General features: G+C 37.8%; 1 protein-coding gene across 1 annotated transcript in view; it reads right to left on the bottom strand.

Moving 5' to 3' along the window:
* LOC127979746 (gamma-aminobutyric acid type B receptor subunit 2-like) overlaps window positions 1–25,424 on the bottom strand; it is a 189,081-nt gene that overhangs the window by 61,001 nt on the left and 102,656 nt on the right. Inside the window, exons 3-7 of the mRNA XM_052585363.1 lie at window positions 24,092–24,262; window positions 7,079–7,180; window positions 3,883–3,948; window positions 3,508–3,696; window positions 2,663–2,905 (exon numbers count right to left, since the gene is read on the bottom strand). Of these exons, the coding sequence (XP_052441323.1) occupies window positions 2,663–2,905; window positions 3,508–3,696; window positions 3,883–3,948; window positions 7,079–7,180; window positions 24,092–24,262 (771 nt within the window). The remainder of the gene's footprint in view (window positions 1–2,662; window positions 2,906–3,507; window positions 3,697–3,882; window positions 3,949–7,078; window positions 7,181–24,091; window positions 24,263–25,424) is intronic.

The following is a 25,424-nucleotide window of genomic DNA, read 5'->3' as shown; positions in this document are numbered from 1 at the left end:
ATGATGTTTTAGAATACATGTATCCTGTTCTTATTTAAATCTAGGCAGTACACGGAGTCCACTGTGTAACTTAAAAAGCTACAAAAGTACGTGGTAAAACTACCTAGAAACATGCTTAAATTATAAAAACTGGAACATAATAAAAATTGCATATGGATTTGAGTAGGTGAAAGGATGGCTGCTCTTATTGTGGCACCAACTGTCAAACGCGGAGGAGGAAGCGTGATGTTCTCGGACTCTTCTGCTGGATCCAGATTCTGTGACTACCACAGCATTTTGAACTCGACACAAGCGTGAAAGCAATGCTATACCTACTATACAAATGCAACACATTTTAGGAAACTTTACAAATGTAGAGAACAGCTTTACAAACAATATTTTCATCGGCTGTTATATCTGCAAAAAGAGGCTTTGGTTTAGACATTTCGATTACATTTCCTGATTTCTTCAGTCATGGTTTTTTTGTATGCTTTAAAGTAAGTACATTAAACTGTGTACATTTCAATCAAAACTGAACAAACTAGGTTTTTCGACACTTTTGACAAGCAGTGTTTCTTGATCCTCGTCAGAATCCTTATACTCAGGATCCTTATACAAGAAAACAATGTGAAATCGGACCCTTAAATGATCATTCATAAGTTTGAGGTCGGTAAGGCTATTGAAAAACATATCTTATGCTTCTTAAAGCTCCATTTATGTGATCCAGAATGCAGTAAAAGCGGCAATACTCTGTAATACTTACTTACAATTTAGGATGTCTTCTATTTTAATATACTTTAAAATGTAATTTATTTCTGTAATGGTACAGCTGAATATTCAGTGCTGCATAATTCTTCAGAAATTATTCTAATATGCAATTCTGCTGTTCAAGAACGTTTTAATGTCTTTAAAATACATATACTATTGACCTCAAACTTTTGATTGGAATCAAGAAAGTTGTGCTAACCTTCTCTTTACCAAATAAAAGCAGCACAGCACCAGTCTTCACTCAAAATGATCCACAGAGACTTCTCTAAGATAATGTTTTACTTCCTGAGGCATGCTGGCACTCAATCGATAGCTCTTCTCAGAGGACTCAAAGTCTGATGGAGAAGCTAGAACAGCCCGTTCTGTTGGACAAAGACCCAGCCATCGGTACGAGACAAGCCTGATCCTTGTGGGACCACTAAATCTGTTGTAGTCAGATTGCAATCTAGTTTTATGGGACTATGTTCCAGATGATTCTCTGCAATCGTTCAGCTTTGATAGGAAAAAGTCCTATTTTAAATCCGAATCTGAGATCATGAATATTATTTACTGATTCATAATATTTAAATGCTGATAATTATTGTCACGTTATGGAGGATAACCAATAAGTGCCCAAAATTAAAACTCTAATTTGTCTAAATAAATGTAAAATAAATATAACAAAAAAAAATAAAATAAAAAATAAATAAATAAATATATATATATATATATATATATATATATATATATATATATATATATATATAATGCATAATACTTATGTTATAAATTATATATTATAATTTTTTTTTAATGATTAATCATAGTGACAGATAGCATCATAAAGCTATTGTAAATCTAGGATGTAGGTGAAATACATTTTTACCAACAAAAAAGCTGTGTTAATAATGTTAATTTGTCTTTGAAATGTTTTCAAATGTTTGTAATTTGTGTTTTTAAAGGATTCACTTTAAGTGTACGTTAGAAGACAGCAAAAGTAATTTAAATGTAAAAATAGAGGAAATTATCAATTAAATATACAATACAGACTGATATTAATAAATTGTAATGTTGGCCAGTAACCATTACTGTACTGATATATCTTCTCTTTTTCTATAGAGAGGGAAAAGAATGACCACATGCTCTTGTTAGCCATTCTGCTCATATTTTCACTGGTCTTCCAGCAGTATTTTTCTTTTTTATGTGTGTTTGTTTTTCCTTCCTCTCCATTAAGCTTCGACGCTGAGGTCTCGCGGCACATGCATTGTTTGTTTGCAGCCTGGACAAATATAAAACATACTCTGCTACACATGAGAGATAACTGCTGGATAAAAGCTGAAGATGGAGGGCCGGAGGACATACTGTACTAAAACTCAAAATCCACATTAACCCCTATTCATTTCCCAAACCAACAGCATTAACTGCAATATCGTTACTCCTTCCGTTTTTGTTAAGAGATATCTCGGTTCAGCCTCAGTGAGTACCTTTAGATTTGCTGACTTGCCTTCTTTTTGCGCTCTGTGGTTCTCGCTTTTGGCAGCCTGCAGCAGTGTGTTCTCATAAACAAACACACATTCAGTGATGTCTGCAGACGGGACACTCCCTGCATACCAACTATCTCCCTACCTCTTATCTGGCTCTTATTCTGTCAGCTACATTGCAGGTTTAGCATTACCAGCCTCCAATCCCAAGACGCATTCTCAAATGTCTGCCCTCCCTCAGCCTCTCGCAGCCAGTTTGCAGTAATAAAAGTAGCCCTCTTTTGACTTTGAGATCACAATATGGCCTTTAAAACTTTTCAGCTTTAGGAAACGTCACTTGACGGCTCAATCTAAAATGAAATCGTGAAAGCCTCAGTGGCTTTTGCAGTTACAGAATTGTAAACAGGCCAACAAGACACTTTATTTGTCTTCAAGAAGAGCTGTAGAGCACTTACCGTCACTCCAAAGAAATTGGTTTCGTTCATCACGTCCAGAACCATTCTGCCCACCTCGCGGTCATCCACCGTGAAGTTGTGGTACATGTCGTGCCTCTCCTTGTGTCTGAGGAGCTCCATGACACGTGTGAGGGTCTTCGCAATCACCCAGATGCCATCGTAGGCAAAGCCGTGGAACTTGCTGGCCTCCACTCCTTTCTGCTCTCGCTCACGTTTGTACTCCCTCTCGTACTCCTGTGGCGTCTAAACATGAGAAATCTTTTAAAAATCTACTTTGAGACATGTTCTAAAAAGCTGAAATTGGTTTTCATGTTGGTTTCAGACATTTTTAAAACCATTCATAGTGTTCTACTTAACATTGATTTTAATTACAAAAATGAAAGTTGATGTAAATTTCAAGTAAAAGTCTCTTTTCCTCACTAAGACTGCATTTATTTGATCAATAATATGGTAAAAACAGTTATATTGAGAAATACTATGAAAATGTAAAATAACAGTGTTCTATTCATATATATATATTCTATATATTTTATTAATATCTTTTTTAAACTTTCAGCAGCCATTACTCCAGTCTTTAATGTCACAAAATCCTTCAGAAATCATTTTAATACGCAGATTTTTTTTTCCATTATCAGAATTATTGTCATTAATATCAATATGTTTGGTAAAACAGCAAGAGTAAGTAATAACTAACACAAACCATTTCAATTGGGAAAAAACGAGAAATGCCCAGAGTAAGCATCTACTGAAACTGAAATTCATAGGTGAAACTGATTTTTTTTCCTGTCAGAAATCAGAAATGTCATTCATAACTCCCGAGATCCCGCTGCACTGCAGACACTCACCCTTCCTGATATTCCTTTAATCTGTTTGGCACTGAGAGGTTCAAAATCCACGCTGATGTAGCCCTCCATGGCTGTCAGCAGCTTCTTAGTGGTGCAGTTTGTGGAGTTCGCCTGTTCCCACCAGTTCCCCTGGTACCATCCTGGGATGATCCACTGGTATTTACTGCCATACATGTTCAGGTTGTAGGCCTTGAGCACGCACACGAGATCAGAGACTCAACACACATCTCATTTCAACCAAAGAAAAAAATATATTGACGGCAGTCATTTCAATGCTGACACAGCTAAATGTTTTTGAGGCACATGTAGAGTATGTTAAAGAAATCTACAGGCCTTTCACAGTCTGAAGCATGATTTTGAAGCCAGCTAACTTACACAGCAGAAGACTTTAGCGGCCAGATTCTCATCAAACTGACCGATGATGATTCTAACATCATTATCCTATAGAAAAGGGATAGAGAACAAAATAAAACAGGTAGTTAATGGCTAAATAGATTTACATAAAACAGTAACACTTCAGTATAGGGACCAATTCTCAATATTACCTACAGTAGGTGGCCAACCAAAATGCCTAATACCGCCATGTGTACCACCGCCGCAGGGCCACAGCATTAACTGCACGTCAGTCTCGTGTTAAAGTCGTTCACAAAATTACCACCAGGTGGCGCAAAGGGACAGTTTGCAAACTGACTGGAATTATATTTTTATACGTAGGCTTTCATTTCGATTTAAAGGCTAATGGAAGTTTTTGAACGAAAAATTCTGACCTTGACCGTTGGTCCACTGTACAAGCATACATATCTATGTGTACAAGGCTGCACATTCATGAGACTTTATTCGCCTCGCAATTTACTCTGACTAATGCCATAAAAATAAATTCATAAACGCCAATAAATCACCACTTAGCGAACAAAAGCTGCAAATGCACTGTAAATGCACAACTCTGTGCAAAAAGGGTTAATGCGAATAAAGGCAGATGGAAACGCATTCAAAGTGCATCAAAAGACTTGTGATTTGCAGGATGGGATGGCATAAGTTGACTAACCAGCAGACCGATCTCGTTGCATAGCATCTGAAATGTTGTTATGGTCATGCTGAAATTCCTAAGCAAAGTCTGTCATGAATTTTTTTTTTTTTGTAATTGCCTTCAGAACTCTCTTACACGACTACATTCCCAAACAGCAGGCATCCAACTCTGAAAGCAAGGGCGGCATTTATTGTGCTTTGTTTGCTCATTCTGAGGTACAAGTAATTCATAATATATGAAGATTATTATATTCAGTGATTTCTCCCACTTTTATTTATACTGATATTTAGTTACACTTTATCATGGAGTGATGATTTTGTTCTCTTTGACTCATTGGATGGAAACGGTACTTATTCACAAATGTTTTATGTGACATAAGAATTTTGCACACAAGTAAAATTTGCAACTTTGGATGGAAACCCGGCTACTGAGAATCTGTCCATCACTGGATTTTCAGGTGGAAGTCAGACGATCTTGTTTGAGTGGTGCCAAGGCCCAGTTTATCAAAGAATGTGTCACAGCTGCAGGGATATTGAAATGCCCACCAGCGACTTTAAGAAATAATCTCTAAATCTATTTTCTGCTTTTCCCTCTTGGGATGTCATCCTCAAGCACGAGGCTACAGGAAGAGCATTTAACATGCACAGCTAATGAGCTGCTCAAGATAAAAACTATCACGTTCAAGCAGAAGTAAAAAATAATGACTCCAGTGGGTGGGATAGCGTTTTGTTGACAGCTCTGAAAACAGTAAAGTTTACAGGTAAGATCACAGCGGCTGTATTAAATCTGATCCCAGACCTGCTTTTAACTCAGGAACATTGACATAAACAGCGTTTGTGATGGGGCCACTTCCAAACACTGTTTAGAAGTGTATGTGTGGCCTGTGGTAAAAGCTTTCCTTGAGATGTTTCTCAGAGACTGTCTCATTTGCTACAATACCACCCTCTGCACTTCAGCCGTGCCAAAGAACATGCTGAGATATTGGATCTATTGTGTGAAATACTCCCGCTTCCCTTTTCAGGACCAACTGCTTGGGTCAGGCGCTTCTTGCTTCACAATCAGCAGCCGTTACAAACCCTGTTGCTGCTCCCGACGGCGTGGGCACTTAACCTGAATCCCTCCAGCTGTGTAAGTGGCTCCAGCTGTCTTGGAGACCTGGCTGACACAAGCTTCACCAGCCAGGCAAAATGCAGGCTGGATCTTTGCCAGGCTGCCCCAGGACCTCGGTTACCAATCGCTTTGCTTTTATCAAGACCATGGTTGTGAGACTTTCCCATATTTACACAGCGAATGGTAACCCAGTGGATGTGTGGATGAGAACATTTTGTTTATATGGGTTAATATACTGCAAAACTGGTGGCTGTCGCTCTGGCACAGCCATGTCAATGTGAAATAAAATGTTGAATTTACAGTTTCTAAGAGTTTATGTCAACTGGTGAAAAATCTGAGCGTGCAGAATTTGAAGAAACAGTTCTCCAGCAGTTCTTCGCCATTTGGGGAATTGCGATAATGGAGGTACTAAGTCAGGCAGGTAATAGGAGTCATAATAGTTTCATGGTGAAAAAAATGACTGGGAACAAACATTTAGGTGGAAACTGCAAAGTAGGAGAAACAGCAGACAACAATGAAGCAATGGCTATTTAGATCACAAACATAACCAGATTAAAAATTGATCATGGCATTCCTGCCCCTTTATGTGTTTACGATGATGACTAAGAAAACTTTTTAGCATTCTCTTTAAGAGACATCTAAAGCTAAAGATGCAATGCTTAAACAATGACATCACAGCTCATTAGCATATCATTAGCATATCACATGATTACAGAGTCAGCTTCTCACTGTTCACACAAATGTATAAATGCAGTAAAAATGGTCACATCTTTAAACTATGATATTTTGTATATTTTTGCATATATATATTTCCCCACTTTTAATATTAAAAGGGAACAGAAATCTAGGAATGGACTTCATTTTCTATAAAAAAAATAAAAATAAAAATCATTTTAAACAAAACTAATTTGCATTATTATAATAAAAATATCAATAATATGAGATTTTTGTCATATATTGCTTTATTTTCATTAAAATTAGACAAATTTAGTCCATAAGATATTTATTTTAACCCATTTTTAAGCACAAATCTAGCAATTTTGTGTCCAGATGTAATTCAACACATATGGGTACATCTAAGAAATCCATCTCCTAATCCTAGTAAAATATTTAAAATACATTTATTTCATACTAAGTAGTTTAACATATTTCATACATCATACATCTATTAACATATTTACTGACATATTGCTCAAGATTTAATGATATAAAAAATATAAATAAACCTTATTTGGAGTACTAGTGCACAATGTACATTTCTTAATATTAAGCCTAAAATGTATTTTAATGTCAGTATTGATTAGGATTGTATGATCTTGGAATAATTGATTTAAATGTAAGATATTTTAAGTGTACCTAAAGTATAGTTCCACTTTAAGCTAGTGCACTGTAAGCTAGTTATATTTTGTTGGCAGGGCCTATGAGTTCCCTTACCTTTAGTTTCTTCACATTCACACAGGGATCATTAGAGAAACTCTCAGTGTCTGCAATCTGGATGTCTGCCTTCTCCAGCTCATTGGTCAAATCATTCCGCACCTGTCAGAGAGAGAAAGAGAGAGACAGAATGAGCGAAAGAGGGAACTAGAAATGAAAAAGAGCTGAATGAAAGCAGGGATTGTGGATAGCGAACCACCCAGAAAAGCCCCCAATCAAAGGCAGCACTCCCTTGCTCTGATACATGTCTCAATTCACTCTAATCTCCTGCCGATCTCACATTCCCCCTGCATCCCAATCAGCCTGGAGCATCCATGGAAATCTTTCCTCCAGAGGTCCCACTGGGCTCTGGATAAAACATGACTCCAACCAGCTCTGCTCCCCATAGACTTCATCCATCCTTGTCTATGGATGCTTTTGAAAAATGGAACAGTTCCTTGCAAATAAAGTCTCAATACCTCCTGTCCTTCTCAAAGATTTATGGCGTGGGAATCAAAGGGATCTTTTCATACTCTCACATCAATCACTCCAAAAATTCCAACCCATTGACAAGATATTTGGTTTACACATATCACCCAAAAATTCATGTGAACATGGTCCAAAATATGCTGTACTGTTTAAGATCACAAGTACAGTACAGTACATGGTAAAAGACTCTCATAGAAGCTTCATCTTTAAACTTGTTCTTTCGAATGCAGTCATACACATTAAGATGCAAATCTTTGCCTGTTGCGTCATCAGTTTTCTCAGCATCTCATACCATAAGTACTGTGTTTTAAAGGTGCCTTTAAAGAAAGAAGTACTCAGGTTTGTTTGATGTCACAGTTTAGTTCATTTGGATAATGTGAACCATGTTTTCTGAACATGGATATACACCCACGAATTGAACCCGATTCTGCTTAAAGAGGGTGGTACAGTTCATCTGAACTCCGGTACGATTCATAGCAAATCACAGAACTGAACCATTATGGATGATGCACTGTAAGAATTGGTCAAACTGTGTATTTATGATTTCTCACTCATTTTCCTGACAATATGACAGACGCACTGCAAGCACAGAGAAATGTATCTCATTTCTACTCGCCTTCAGCAGAAATTGACTCCTGTGTTGTTTTGGATCTTTACATTACATTCGTGACAAATAGATCCATGTGTTGTCCTGTACTGGTGCTTTGCAAACAAAAACAAATCTTCATTATGCAAAAAACAAAAGTGGGAAGAGCATTAATCAAACTAATACTATATTATAAAGTAATACTTTTATTCAGCAGTGATTGGCTGAATTGTTCAAAAGTGACAGCAAAGACATTTATAAAGTCACAAAAGATTTCTATTTCCAACAAATAATGTCCTTCTGAAAGTTCAGTTGAAAATCCTGAAAAAAATGGTATTACGGTCTCCAAAAAACATGAATAATAAGATGGAAAGTTTCTTGAGCACATTCAATATATATATATTGAAAACACAATGCTCTACCACTGAGCCACAGGAACACTTGATCGCCTGAGATGGATGTTAAAACCAGGATAAACAGGGCAATGTCAGCTTGTGACAGAAACCTGAACTCATTCTGCCAGACGTTACCTGAAAAGCCTGGCTGATCCACATTGTCTTAATTACTGATGCGGTGAGCATATTTGTAGTTTAATGCTGGCAGATCCTGGAAACCCCGTTCCACATGAGCAAGTGTGTGTGTGTGTGTGTGTGTGTGTGTGTGTGTGTGGATTTCATAAGTGTATGCTCGTGTGTGAGCACAAGAGACCACCTGATGGGAGGATTCAAGCAAGAGGAAAGAGAGACCGAAAGAGAAAGAGACACAGAGAGGGGGACGGGTGGGTGCTGTGCAGTAAAGGAGCTCCAAAGGATTATGGGATTTGAGAGCTGTCCTAAAGCTGAGGAGAAATGAGCATGAAGTGATGTGAAATGCATAATGCATTTATGCACTGACCTGTCAAATGAACCCAGAGAAAAACGGTAAACAGGAAGCCGCATGAATCAAGCAGAGAGACACAAGAGCACAATACTGGGTGTCAAGAAGCTCTGCGGGCTAATTTACCTTAAACCCGACATTATTCTCCATCTCACCCGGATACGCAAAGCCAAATAGGCCCACAATTTTATGTTTTAAAATGGAGACTATTGTCCAGTTTTTAACACAATCTATTTATTCATGTCTTTTTATTTGAATAAAGAAGCCAAAAGGGTTGTACGTATGGCACCCCAAAATGTTAATGACTTTTACTTTGCATCACAGATATCCAGAAGTCATTGTAACTCCAAGCAGTAATATGGTCTCTTTAGAGCCGCCAGGACTGTAGATGATGTATTAACAGGACTAGTGTGGGTCACAGCTTGTTGTGTCACTGCCTTATTTTTCCCTCTTTGTCTAAACTCACAGCAGTCCATCATCAGCAACATTTTGGCACTGCTCAGGTCCCTGTGTGGCTGAGCAGCTTGAGTCTGTGATTATATAGGAAGGTGTGTGAATGTCAGCTGGGATCTGCTCTCTGATGCTGACAGCACAATGAGGTCTGATAGAGGACAGTGCCCTCATAATGTGACCCGCCACTGACAAATTTCATCTGTATATGTGTACTGAGGACACAAGCTAATATTATTTCAACTAAGAGAATAATTTTTTATTGTTTTTAAGGGTATACTCATTTTGATTTTGAATTGTGTTAATTAACTATATTTTACACACATGCTATAATTATTTGTCAGGATGTTGCTATGGTGCTGCTAAAATATTTAGCGTATTGATACAGTTTAGGAATGGTTTTGTGGTTGCTAGGGTGTACTAGGTTGCTAGGATGTTCTGAGTGGGTGCTATGTTGTTGCTTCTGATTGTCATAATTGCGAGAATAAGAAGAGGTTTCTTTGACTGTGGAATCATCTCCGTTTCTTTGAGAATATTTGTGAAGAGAAAAAGACTTTGCCAAAGGTATCTTAAGGATATCAAATATAATAATAAAAAAATACCAAATATATTACATTATCAATATATTATATTATCTGTAATTATCTATATTTGTAATTAAAAATGTTTAATTATGTAGTATGTGTGTGCGCATGTATACTGTGTATACATGTATACTGTGTGTGTATGTATGTATGTGTGTGTATATATACATGTGTGTGTGTGTGTGTACATACACGCATAACAAAATGCACAGAAGCAAATTTATTCTTTTTAATATCACATTTAATATTTTTTCCTCTCTCAGTATAAATGGTTGATGTTCATATATTATATTAGATATCTGTCATTTTAAGACCAAAAACTTGACAAACATTTTAATTTAAAACTACAATTTAACTGAGGATACACTATTATAGACAACATTACAGACTTACTATAACCCTACCCACCTCCCTATAATACATATTTATAATTTTACCCTTGAGAACATTCCCAAGGGGAGCTTCTGGGTACAGATTTGTCCCCAAAGTATAACTAAGTAAACATATATGTGGATTTTTTTTCTGAAAACCTGCACCCTTGAAACAAGTTAAGACAAGAAAAGAGGCCCTTGATGCCTAAATACAGACATCCTGTGTGCACTATTCTTTGTCCATGAGTTATTTTTGTATTGAAATATTCCCAGCAGCTTCATGCACCTGTGTTCTGAGGGACAGATGTTAGAAAGACACATTCAGCCTGATGTAACTGTGGACAAGTCTATACTGGATTGTGCAGTAGCATTGGGCTTCCCACGTCCTCCAGGAGCAGTGAACGCATCAGGATAGGTCAGACACAACACAGCCAAAGAGCGAAAGAAATCCGACGCATTTAATGCACCACTGCAGCTGAGGGGACATATGCATCTTTTTATAGCACTGGTTTTAATGAGCCTTTAAACTGAAACAGACGCGAACAGGCACAAAGCACAACAGAATGGCCAATGAAGGCATGCACACAATATGATGCGCACAGATAGGACGGCCCATGAGGTCCCATCCCTGAAGGGAGGATTGGATGACTTGTGCTTGGATCATCTCCTTAGGGAATGCAATTAGCTTGGCTGAGCCAGCCGATTGTGCTTGTGTTGCTTGAATGTTTAATCAGTGATCAAACAAGCAGAAACTTCATTATACACACACACACGGCGCACACACACAGACATATACACCTGAATAGAGCCCCATTACTGAAGCTGCTGGAGAGTGTCCAATAGGTCACTAATGGAGCACCTTGGTGTAAAATAGGACAGAGCATGTAAGAAGAGAAACCATATGGTGACCTGCTTTAAACACTCACTTTCTCGCTTCGGTTTCACACATTTAGAGAGAGAGGACGGTGAGAGAGATGAAGATCCTTTGGTCTGTGACGCAAGTGAGACAGTCACACAAACCAAAATATCTGTGTAAACATTTGCATTTAATTACTGCTGTACCCAGGATGGATGTGGAAAAAGGATTAGATGCTTTCAGAAATGCAGATAAAGGGACGAAATCACGCTAAACTTATGTACTTTAATATTACTCTAATACTATAGCTTATTTTTCTAAGTTTAAATGTGTAACACTAAATAAGCAACACAATAGAAATGTAGAAAATGTAGGCAACTGTCTGAAAGAGTATATAAATCTAATGTGTGTGGGTGTGTGTGTGGTATCTAAAATGGAAAAAAATTACAGTTTTATGATAAGAAATATGAATTTCTTCTTTTAAAAAAAATATTTTCAAGCTTACAGTTAATTGTCCTAATGTTTTTTTTTTTTACAATGCAAATATTTCTTTTTAATGAAATATCTAAATTAAGTTAAAAATGTTTTATTATAAATGCATTTATAAAATAGAATTTTTCATTATTTCATATTTTTATATATAAGATAAAAGAACCCTTTAGCTGTTATAACTACTCCAGACGGATGGATGGACAGACAGACTAGTGATAGATAGATAGATTCAAATAACATTCAATGCATCATATGTAGGGAATTAAAAAGCTGTAAATCTTTTTACTTATGATTTATTCTGACAAATGACTCAAACACAACCTTATGTCAGCATAAATAGAGTAGCAGTGAGTATATAGATATGAGAGCTGGACTGCAAGAGCCCTTGACACCTCACAGACACCAACTGTAGATACACAGCAATTTATGTGTAGATACACACAAACACACAATCGTACCCAAAGTGCGAGGCCTGACAAATGGGTTTAATTCCTCATCGGGGCCCAAGTCATCTAATCTTCTATCACATAAAAAGGGGATTGGGTCTTAATCTGTAAAACAGCATACTGGAGTGTGATTCATGCTGGAGTGTGAACAGCCCTTAATCCACTTATTGATAGACACTCAGGCAAAACACCAACAGCCTCCTGCAATGTGTCAGATATCAAGCAGCAGACAGGACAGGTGCTAAATTACTTCACTGGAACAAGCAGAATGAGGGCTGAGATAGAAATCCAGAGCATTCAAACACACACACACACACACACACACACAGGAAAACCTCTTTGTTTATTCTAAGTATAATAATTAAACTGAGGCACTTTTGAGTAAAATATTACTAATTTGCAGTGAAACCAGCAACCCCTGGCCAACCCAAGTCTCCAAAAAAAGGCCAGCTAGTGAGGTTCCAGATCCACACCTCCTAATTTGTGTGACACAACAGATGCACCTCCTCCTGAAATGTCAGATCACACAGCGCGGGCAGCTCTCCTGCGGTATGGCACCAGCACCGCTGAGGGTGAGAGAGCTTGACACCGGCATGCTAATCAGGCTTCCAGTGCCCTCCTCAGGCAGGCTGATGACGGGTTCAGGCTCTTCCTTTGTGTCTGTTCAGCATCTCCATCCAGAGGCAAAGATAAAAGTATTTACACCTTCCTAAACTCTCACTGGAGCTCCTTACCTCCCAAAAGGCAAAAGCACAACAACTCTATTCAGTTATTCTGATACAGAGTGTCTGTGCAAATGTTTGCGTGTTTATTTATTTTATATAGTTACACACTGAATCTTTAGACATACAGCACAGCTTTACCTGCAATTTATTTCCAAAATAAAAATATTCATTTTTTAAATTAATCATATGAGCAATAAAATGTTCTATTACAATATTACAATCTATGCCTCTAAATACATTTCTGCAGAACTGAAAAACATACCTATACATATGAACCACTGTTTCCAGTTGAAATAAACACGAGAGGCAGTAAAACTCAGTAAAAAGTTTTGAATAATAACGCCTAATTTTCTCATAATTACTTGAATATTGTGTTATGAATTCAAAACAATTTTAACAAGCTGTGAGATTTGAAAACTGATACATTTAAAAACATGTCATATATACAGTAGCTACATATTGTAATGGGAGGAGCCAACGACAGACACAGTGGGCATGGCGTCAGGCCTCGGAGAGGCTTTTATTAACAAAAAATGAGAAACAGGAAATAAACATGGCCAAAGGGGGAGTGTGTCCAAAATAAACAGGGCATCTGGTGTCCTCGTCGTGCTGCAGGGTTCGTGTGGGTCGGGCAGTGTTCATGGAGGTACGGTCCAAGTAAAGGGCAGAGTCCGGTGGCCGCACGCGCTCCCCTCTTTGGTCCAGGGGAGAGGGGCGGTGGCTTCTTCTAGCTGCCGCATCCTGCTCGTTGGCCGCGGCACTTGCAGGGGATGGACGGCCTGGCATCCTGGCCCAACGGCGTGTAAACGGGTGCGGATCTCGTCCAGATCGCGGGTCCGGCAGCTCATGTCTCTGGTGGCACGGGAGTCCCTCAATGCACCCTTTCTGGACTCACGAGGACACCAGTGTGCATGCACTGGGAAGAGACCGTTCTCCCGAGGAGAGGTGCATTGGGCTTTTAAACTGCCCCATCACCCACCGCCAGCCCTGACTCGCCCAGCGCCCCTCCTCTCTCACACACCCACTCCTGTCGGGAGCCTGGTGAAAGGCGCCGATTTAGGACAGGGTGCCGATGATAATCAGGGAGGAGGCAGCTGACTCGTCACAATATGCATGAGTTTTCTAATTCAGTAGGTTTGCTAGGTAGCTCACGCAATACAGCGTTGCACTTGAGTAATGAAAAGTGCTGGTACGAACCCCGTGAAACTACGATTCAACAGAGCAGCTCAAATCCATATAAGGAAATTAAAATAGCACGGCTGCATCAACAAATGCATTTTTATACCAGTTTTGTATTTGTTAACACTATCAGGTTGGTTTAGGGTTGGGTTTGGTGTAGGGGATATTTTAATAATGAACCACTACAATAGGTACCTGAAGCAACATATTACAAACACAGCAATCTATGCCCATATCAACATAACAAAAACCTGTCTGGGTCACATAATAAACCTGCAATTTACATGTAGCACCACTCACTGGACTTTTCACTTTGTAACATGCAGTAAGCAACGTAAATAATGGTGTTGCAGAAATGTATTTAGAGACACGTATTTCCAACAAGCCTGGGTTGCCTCAAACAATAACATTCTTCATATAGATTAAAATATATATTAAAGTTTTGATAAACATAAGTATCTTTTAAACTTCACAATGTGCTGACAAAAGGAAGATATTAATAAAAACAAATTTTCTTAGAAGGTATCACAGAAACAGTAATTGTTTTAAGAATGCATGGGAAAGCTGGCTTGCCCTAAAATAAAATAAAAAAGTGACAATGCCATTTATTTACAGCATGTATAAATACACATTGCCTGTCACTCTTAGCGCATTCCAGTATTTTAGCAAATAAAAGTGTAAATAATATCACACAGAACTATAATGCAGTTCAGGATCTGATTTAATCTCAGAAAATTTCCAAGGGGGCTCCAGGATGACTTTAAAGAGAATTAAAATTACACCATGATTTACTCACCCTCAAGCTATCCTAGGTGTATATGACTTCTTCTTTCAGATGAATATATTCAGAGTTATATAAAAAATCATCCTTGCTCTTTCAAGCCTTGTAATAGCATTGAATGGTGCTTGCATCCAATCCATCATAAAATTACTCCACAAGGCACTGGGGGTTAATAAAGGCCTTCTGTAGTGAACAAATGTTTATGTGTAAGAAAAATATCCATGTTATAAACTAACGTACACGTGTTCACAAGAGAGTGGTGTTTTAGTGGATGATGTAGACGTAGATGTTATCTTCAGAAGATTCGTGTGGAGCACTTTTATGATGAATGGATGCACTTTTTGGGTCCACTGCCACAATTTTTTTTTATATATAACTCCGATTGGATTTGTCTGAAGAAGAAAGTCATATACACATATTAACATCATTGGGTAATTTAAATTTTTGGGTGAACTATCCCTTTAAATTCAAAATATTCATTACGATAACCTAGTTCAACTGAAAATGTTAAAAATAACTATAAATAATTTTTAAATAATTAACTAAAAATCTTATTATTGAAGAACATACATAATTCAGTCAGTAATTTTTATTAGATATGTATGCCTAAATATTTTTTAAATTAGTAAAAATCAAAGTCAGCCTTCATCTTGAACACTCTCTTTCCATAATCCACCTAATATTATCCATGTCACAACAACAACATGTCAGCTTTGACATACAAACTGATTGATTTTTTTTTTTTTGTAAGCCAGCATCACAACAAGATTATCCTAATATCTTGGTGTGAACTGATAACCCAATTAGATTTTTCTGTTTACCTAGTAAGAACTATTAAATTCAGCTTGAAACATAGCCCACTGTAGATATTTTATGCACATTTCTATGAGAAACAAAACTGCAGTGTCAGTGTTATAGATCTCAAAGCAGCAGGATTTGCTAGCACTAGCAGTCGCAGTGATCCATGGCTAGGTGGATCTTCAGTGATGATCCAGGATTTAGATTTATCACCTAAGGAATACTTTGAACTCTGACAGCAAACAGTTACTATGGAGCACTTGTGTGAGAAAGAGACGCTAATATCTCTCTACCCCCGAAGGCTTTCAACACCGTGTCCCATTGGAGGAAGGAATTTCCACAAGCTTACAATCAACACAAACACACACGACACAATTCCTGATCATGTTATATATAAATGTCTCATCCAATCAATTCAGTCTATCTTTATCTCAGTCACTAAAATGAGATCGAAAATGAATTCCACAGGGGAATCTTACTGTGTCTATTCATATGAAATACAAACAGAAGGAAAAAGATACACACCCACACTCAAACAGAAAAACAATAGGCCTTATATTTCGGAGAAGTACATCTGGTAGGAAGTTGAAGCTGGTGGAGCAAGATAATATCTCACACTATACAATATCAAATTTTTCCAGATTAAGCGATCAGTTAAAGGGGTTATGAACTGCCTTCATTTTTTATTTTGTATTGTTCTTTGAGGTCCATTAATAATGTTATAAAGATTCAAAGATCAAAAAACATAATTAAAGGGGTCATATGACATTGCTAAAAAGAACATTATGTTGTGTATTTGGTGTAATGCATTGTGTAAATACAGGTAAAAAAATATTATTTTCCACATACTGTACAGTACTGTTTCTATATGCGTTGATTTTTACAAAGCTCATCGTTTTGAGTGATATACTCACTCTAAAAACGGCTGGGTTATTTTTTAACCCAAAATGCTGGGTTGAGTCTGTTGGGTCATTTTGTTGGGTTATTTTATTTCTTTTTAAACACTTTTGGGTAGTTTCAGTTTACCAGGTGTTGGGTTAAACCTGCTGGGTTGCGTCGCTGGGTTGTTTCAGGCCAGCGCTGGGTTATTTAACGCGCCTTGAAGATGTTTAAATCGCTCCCCAACTGTCATTTTGGAAGAACAACGAGGCAAAGCCACGGCTTTCAACTGTTTTAAGGTAAGTTTATATATATAACTTTAATAATTATTTTAAATTGGCAGAATTATAACTTTTTTTTGCGGCAACATTACTGTTAAACGTCTACAGGCAAACATTATTTACGTTAAATGATGAACTGTTTACCTCAAACGGCCAACCTACGCTACGTGACTCACATAATCGTGTTAAGGTATCTGAGACGACAGATTAATACAGTTTTATTAAGTTTCAGACAGTGACGGATGGATGAAATATGCGAATACCTGTGAAAATAGAGGAAAAAGTCGTTTCTGACACTGAAAAGCGAATTTGACATTTAAGTGAGTCAAATGAGTTAAAAAGTGAATACGACTCTCTGCGCTAATGTAAACGCCTGCAGTTGTCCATATCGAGATGTAAATCATATAAATTACGTAGAATACAGTCGGACCGCTGGTCTAAGAGAACCGACGATCCAGTTCAAATAAACCGGTTCAGTAATTCTCGAACAAAGTGATTCCCGGAAGAGAATCGACGTCTCAGGGCATTTCAAAGTCCGCGCACGGACAGCGAGTGATGTAGGCCGCGTTAGTGAGGTGCAGAGCCATATAGAGTGATTAGATGCTTGTGTGGTTTATTAAGTCTTTTTACATACATATTATAATTCAAAATGTTTTTTTTTCCTGTCAGAAAAGCACATGGATACATTTGTGGGAGAAAAACTCTTCGAGCTCAGTCTTATTGAGGCGTCTAACGGTAAGTTCTTGTTTATTATTCATTTTACATAATTGTTTGTCTGTGATAATCAATTAACTTAACGTTAACCCTCACGTAACTTAAACGCACATATATTTTTATTACGTGCTATAGTTAAAGCTGCACTTAGTAACTTTGTGTTCGGAATGTACATAATTTATGAGTGTAAACATCATAAACATCCAGATAGTGTTTTTGACTTGTCCTTATCACTTTGGTACACCTATAAGTGTTTATATATGGACTGTTTTAAAGCTGCGGAGAAACCCAGTACCTACGTGACTTGTCATAGAAATGTCTGTGGGTGCATGCAGTGTGATCTCCCTTATCTGTGCCAGTGACTGTGTGTGTTTGATATAGCCAGCATATTAACATAAAACTGTGATTTATAATGACTGGAACATCCCATTGATTAGACAGTTTGAAAGCACACCTTTCAGCCAATCACTAGAGCACATTCTGCTTCTGTAGACCAACTCATAGGTGAATTTAACAAATAATCATGATGGGTAAATTTCATGATTAACTTCACACAGTTAATTGAACTGAAAAACTGTTATTAAAACCATTATTTATTTATTTTTTACTTTATTTTAAAGGTTGGAACAAACATGGAATTCCTTAACCGAGCAGAGTCCACAAAACCCCATCCAATTGTCGTGGCGATTTAAAAATTCCAGCAGATTTCTCAGGAATTGATCATAATCAATGGACAGGTAAGGATATTCTGAACTATTTTCAAAAGGAATTGCAAATTGTATATTTAATTGCATTTTTCCACATGTGGACACATACATTGTGAAATAGTCCAAACGCAATTGAAAAGCATTTGTATTTCAGATGCCTTACACAGAAAGCTGTCAATTTGTGTCAAGCGTGGGACTATACTATGGGGCGTGTTTTTTATTGGGATATATTCTGTAGTTTTTACCCCAAATCTCTCACTGTATGCACTCTGATGCACGTCAGCAAAACAACATTGCAGTTCTACTCTTATTTACCTATTTGCATCTTACCCTACATTTTATTCCTCAGGTGAAAAGCATTTGGTTAATGGTGAATATTGACCAATAGTACCATGTGGTTCTAACTGTTAGCAGGGGATAGTAGCTGCATTTGGGGTAAAAATGACAGAATTATTTATTGTTTATGGTGCCAAGAATATATGGAGATCCGGGTTGCACTGTCTGTTCTTTAACACGCATCTCTTGGAGCGGCAGATGCCTTTAGTAGTGCCTTAACCTCCATTGTTCAAAGCATTTGGCACAATTGTCTTTGAGTGACATCACCTCCCAATACAAACACTCTCCATAGTATGGTCCCACCTCTGGCAAAAATTGACAGTTTTCAATGTGAGGCATTGGAAATTCAGATGCCAAAGTAATTGCGATTCCATTTGAGTTTTGGCAGGTAACATGTGCGACACAGTGAAAAAACAGACATGGTAATTAGTAACACCTCATGTACTTGTTCTTATGTTGCATCTATGATAACATTTGTCTGTTTCTCTCTTATTCCGAGGTCAATGTAGCCACCAGATCCAGTCTGTATCCAGATCAGAGGGTCACTGCAGTCACCCGGATCCAGTACGTATCCAGACCAGATGGTGGATCAGCACCTAGAAAGGACCTCTACTGCCCTGAAAGACAGCGGAGACCAGGACAACTAGAGCCCCAGATACAGATCCCCTGTAAAGACCTTGTCTCAGAGGAGCACCAGGACAAGACCACAGGAAACAGATGATTCTTCTGCACAGTTTGACTTTGCTGCAGCCTGGAATTGAACTACTGGTTTCGTCTTGTCAGAGGAGAACTGACCCCCAACTGAGCCTGGTTTCTCCCAAGGTTTTTTTCTCCATTCTGCACCGATGGAGTTTCGGTTCCTTGGTTTTCCTTAGTTGGAGACAATTAATATCAAGCGATATCATTGACTTGATTGAACAGAGGGACGATACATCACTGAATCAATGATGAACTGACTTTAACTGAAAACTGAGTGTTTACTGTTATCCCTTCGCATTATTACACACTATTTTCATATTTAATATTGTAAAGCTGCTATGATGCAGTATTTGTTTAATATGACAGGCTTATTAGTCATAATGCGTGGAAAATACAGCTGCAAACGGACTTTGCTTTTCCATTTGAAATTTGGCAGTCATTCATGAAAACTGAAACAGTAATTTTTGTTCAGTGTTTTTGAAAGTGTTTTTGTTCAAGATTTGCAATTGTGTTTGGATTATGTCACAATGTGTCACATGTGGAAAACAGAATTGAAAATATTATTTGCAATTCCTTTTGAAAATTGTCCTTCCATTGACAGGCCTTTAAAGCAGACTACACTGCTCTCATGTGTAGATCTTTGCTTCAAATCTTAAGTTTTTGACAATAGTTCACCCAAAAATTTAAATTGCCATTAATTATTCACCCTGGTCTGAAAGCTCTTGAATATCATCGAAAATATCTTAACTTGTGTTCTGAAGATGAACGAAGGTCTTACGGGTTTGTAACCACATGAAGTTGAGTAATAAATGACAGAATTTTCATTTTTGGGTGAACTATATGTTGAACTACCCTAAGCAGTGCACATCTACTTACATAGGAGTCTTTATATACTTGATATACTTGAGTCTACATTTAAATTTAAAGAATGTTAATTGTCAGTGTCATTTCACTGTGTATTTAAATAGCTAAACATGTCAAAATGTAATAGTTAAACAGCTAGACAGGTGATTCAGAAATAATTTTCTTATTGCAACTGTAATTCTGTGATATTTTATTTATTTTGCATTTGCTGAAAAAAAAGGGAAAATTCCATATTGTTTGTCATTGGTACAACTTTTTGAATGTCAGATGGCATTAAAATTATTTTTTAACAGTCTAAATAACCTGTATTCTTCATTATTTATTAATCCATGATTGCTTTGTTAAGCAAAAGTGAAATTATGAGAATAACCCAGCAAGAATAACCCAGAATCATAAAAACGTAAACCCACAAATGGTAAAAATGACTCTATCTTGGGTTTTCTAAATAACCCAGCATGCTGGGTTAAAATGTGTAAACCAGCATGCTGGGTTACTTTAACCCAGCACGTGTTCTGTCCAATATTTACCCAGTGCTGGGTTGCCAATTGGGTTATTTTTAACCCAGCCATTTTAAGAGTGCTGTATAAGTGAGGTATATGCTGACTGACCAGCTATCCAATGCGTTGTGATTGGCCGAATTCCTCAAGCGTCTAATGGAAATGTTATGACCCTTGCTATACTGTCATTGCTGTATGTGCTGTTGCATCCAGTTGGGACATAATTGCTGATTATAATGACTTACTGTATTTTTACACGGTGTGTTACATATCCCACCACATAAACATAAAACCATGTCTGGATTTGTGATCGGAGAAACTAAACAACAAGCAATACTCTATTCAGCTCAAAACTCGCATTTGAATCATCAGTGGCAAATCCTTTACATGACGGATTTGCTATTTACATGGCAGAATTTGGCTAAACGTACTTACAGACTGTGGGCCCTATTTCAACTCTCCAAGTGCATAGTCTAAAGTGTATGGGGCAGGTCCACTTTTGCTAGTTTAACAATGGGAAAATGGTCTAAACTTGTTGTCCCTATTCTCTTAATCAGTAACGTCTCGGTTACATATGGTAACCCTTGTTCCCTGAAGTCAGTCACTCTCAACGTCGAATTGGGATATTGCTTCGATAGACCAATCTACTTTGAGTGTAAACTAAACAAGCCAATGCACGCTGGTTTGTAATTATTGCATGCTGAGTGCATACCCTGACACAAGGGAATAGCCGTTTTCAGCACAACAGGGGGTAGTACAACCTGAAGTGCGCAACCCACTCGACACAGGAATGACCACTGCTGAAGTGCCGTACCAGCACCACCAAAAGCTTCCAAGAACTCGTAGCTCACTGAAGACACTTGGATGGAGCAAAACGATGTTGTCGCTCATCTCCAAAGTGAAAAGCTGGTATGCACTGTACCTGCTGCCTTCTTATGCTCATGCTGTGATCAGCTGCAGCTGGATGCAATAATTGCATGCCAATGTGCATAGACAGATCTACTTCGAGTGTAAACTAAATGTGTCAATCGAAGTGCTATCCCAATTCATCTGTCACCGACGTGATGTCGAGAGTGACCGACTGAAAGGGAATGGGTGTTTTTTGGGCGTAATGTGCAATAAAGTAATCAGAGTGTCATCTTCCATTCCCTTGAAGAGCCAGTTGCACTCGTGCCATGATGGATTTTCTATTTACATGGCAGAATTTGCCAATCACAAAGACAGAACGCATTTCCCAGATGAAACGGAGCTGCTCGTGTTGAGCAAATAGGTAGCCTAATTCTGATACATGCGATGACTATCCATTATGACATGTAGGCTTTTTATTTATTTATGTAGTCTATACAATAATATTCTTTTGCATAATCCTTTCATTTTAAATATTTGGCATGGTTGTGTGCTGCTTTGTGTCCCTGTGTGTTTAATAAGCAGTGTGTATGCATGTTGTGGACCCACCTATACTAACGCTCTCTTTAAATAAACAATATTTGCCAGACCTTAGACCAGGTATGAGTTGGTCTATGGCGCAGTCTATTATCAGTTCCTCAAAATAGCAAGGCACCAGCAAAGCACCTGAACACACCTCATTTTCAGACCAGCATGCCCATGAGCACACAAATGGATGCATTTGCTATTTAAACAACGCAGTGCAGGACAGGAAAATGAAAAATGCACTGGGCTGGAACTAGCAAAAACACTTGCACAGCACCATGCGCAACATTGCGCCAGGTGTATGATAGGGCCCTGTGTGTCAGAAGCACAAGATTGTCCAAGCAAAGTTGGAATTGACACTCTTTATAGAAAAAGACACCGGCATTGTAGGCTATTCTCACAGGAAACAGTCCTTGTTGGGTTGGGTTTGGGTTGAACTGTTCTGGAACAGTGTTGTAAATACAACTTAACCACTGACTGTGTCCTCTTTTGGAAGGCCAAACAAAGTAGCTTTGCTTTCACAACAAAGAGCATCTCCACATAATGGCACCGGTGGCAACAGTGAGAAAAAAATGTATGCCTTCTTTCTTTGCATGAACATTTGGGCAGCGTTATGTAAATCTTCCCACATCGTTACATAGACATGTGGGGGCGTGTTGGAATGAGCCGTTTTAGGTGGGAGTGGATATCTCTTAACTTTTATAAAGAATATCTCTTTGGATTTGAGACTTTAGTCTTTGCAATTTTACTCACACTTGTGTTGCGACATTACTGTCAGATCCATTATATTTGGCAAAGCATCGTCTTCTAGTTTCAATCTTTTTGAAAATCCCACATCGAATTGTGCTTTGTCTGTAAACGAATCCGCAATAAAATGAAGTGAACAAAGGACTAAGTTCTTACTGACAGGGTGTGGATCTTTATATAGTTCATTCACTCTTTCCTAATGTTGGGATCAGAAGGAAGGCAATGGAAACACAATTTTTCCTAGCAACTTAGCACTGCACAGCATCTTTTTGTCTTTGGAGCCATCTTTATCATTTGGTTTTTGTCTAGACCTGTGCGTTCATCTCTCTCATAAACAGTATAGGGCCTTTCGCACCGCAGGAACCTTTGCATAGTACCAGAACTAATTGTGGAACTATGCACTTTTGGGCATTTTTGCACTTGAAGCAAATGTAGCACTGCCAGTTGTCGTTGGAGATTCTTAATCCTCCTTTCCATTCTTTCAATCGCTTTACGTATATGTCGACATTCCACATTCCGGGAGACACAACAAAAACACAGCGCCAATCACAGCATCCTGCATCTTCCTGTTGTTAACGTTGTTCTTCTTTGTTAACATTGTTGAACGCCATGCACAAATGACATCACTGTTGACCGCCTACGTCACTTCCTAGTACACACAGTCAGTGCGAATGCAACCCTTTAAATGGTACTGGGAAATAGTTCGCGCAAAATCGTTCCACTTCTTTAGTACTTACATTTAGTTGTGGAACTAAAGCGGTGCGAAAAGACCCTTATGTATGAATTGGTGTGTGTTGGGGTGGGGCGGGGATTGGCTAAACAGGCAGTGATGTTGAACTTCTGCGGAGGTGGTGTTTATTTACACATTCCAAAAGATAAAAGATTCTCCGTATGTGTGTGCTGCAACCTGTGACTTCATAATCGTTTAGGATTTTAAAACTCCTGCCGTGTGAACCCATTAAAAGATTAAGGGAATTTTTTATTTTTTTTAGCTCATGACCCCTTTAAAGGAATATTCCAGGTTTGGCCCCATTCATTCCCATTGAGCTAAATTCAATAAATTTAATTCTTGGTTTAGTCACTTCAAGTGTTTCAATATTCTGAAATATTCCTTCAAATAAATAAGGACCAAAAACATAATATCTGCTCTCTAAAACATTTTCTTAACATTAGTTTAAGGACTGAATAACAATATTGTGATTCAAAATACATTCAGAAACAGGGCAAGTTATTTTTCTCAACATACTTCAGAAAAGCGCTGGACATCCTGGGTCAGAGTTCCCACTCTGCTCCAGTTGTAATAGTTGAGAAACTTCACCACAGCAGGGTTCACAGCATTGTCTGATGGGACAGTCCTGAAGAAATTTGGATACTTTTTCCTGTCAGCCAGGACAGGAGTTGTGGCCGCAAAAGAAAGCTGTAAAAGAAGAAGAAAGTACTGTTAGCCAGAGTCCTTTCAAGATAAATCAATTCAGTGGCCATTTTGGTTATTTTCTGTGTACTGTAGTTCACAGGTATATACATATATCTAGTAATATGCTTGAATAAGGATAAGACAAAATCTCCAAAACTCTTAAATAAATAAAATAATCATAGACTAAGGTGTGCAACATTGCAGGATGCTGTAAAGTCATATTAAAGTCTTATTAAGTTTTATTAAGGTATAACTGGACTTGCTATTTGAGCAGCATGCTGGATCGAAGGCAAGTGACAGTCCATGGCCAGTATGCCAGGACTCCAGGAGTCTAAAGCATAGGTGCAAATGATCCAACATACTAACACATCTCTATAAAAAGACAGCTCTCACACCTTTGGTGAGTGCCTGTGTTGATTGGAGCCATGAACGTTTGCACTGATGGTCAACCTCAGCATATCAGCTTGAATATGTATGTGTGTATTAAGATGCATTATGGAACATTATAATGTGTGTTTGTTCTCCATAGTGGTCAACAATAAGAATTTGAGCCAGTGAATATATGATATTAAATATTATTATATAATAATACATTTTATTAGCATTTTTAGAAACATTTGCAATACTAATACTAATATTTGCAATACAATACTAACCATTTTTATTGAACATTTAAGACTTAAAAACAAACAAACAACAACAACAAAAACCATTGAATACACTGTACACCAATACAAACACTGTACCAATTTTGCCCAAAACTTTTACATTGTTGATGTATAAAACAATGTTTAAAACATCACAGAAAACCAAATGGTTATGTTTGCAAGCATAAAATCATCTACCTGATCAGCAAATCATTGGACCATAGGGACATGTGACCAACTGAATGGCCTAAAACTCTCTTACACTGCTTAATTGTTGAGTCCTGCTTCATCTAGCTCTCCTCTGCCTCAAGAATCATAAATGTTAAGATTTTTTAAATTGCTTCTATGTACTGTTCAAGTATTGCATGCTAAGCATGGTTATATCTTTTCAGGCTTTGATAAAGGGACCATTTAAAAGAGACTTCACACTTTTGAAGACTTTTTTGCTCAAAACATGCCCTCTTTAACGTTGTCAAACACCAGGCAGAGCATTTTAAGCCTCAGCTGGAGCGAAAAAC

The sequence above is a fragment of the Carassius gibelio genome, chromosome B19 (assembly GCF_023724105.1).
Source record: "Carassius gibelio isolate Cgi1373 ecotype wild population from Czech Republic chromosome B19, carGib1.2-hapl.c, whole genome shotgun sequence".
Taxonomy (NCBI): domain Eukaryota; kingdom Metazoa; phylum Chordata; class Actinopteri; order Cypriniformes; family Cyprinidae; genus Carassius; species Carassius gibelio.
The sequence above is the reverse complement of the archived record's forward strand: the minus strand, read 5'-3'. Positions and strand labels throughout refer to the sequence as shown.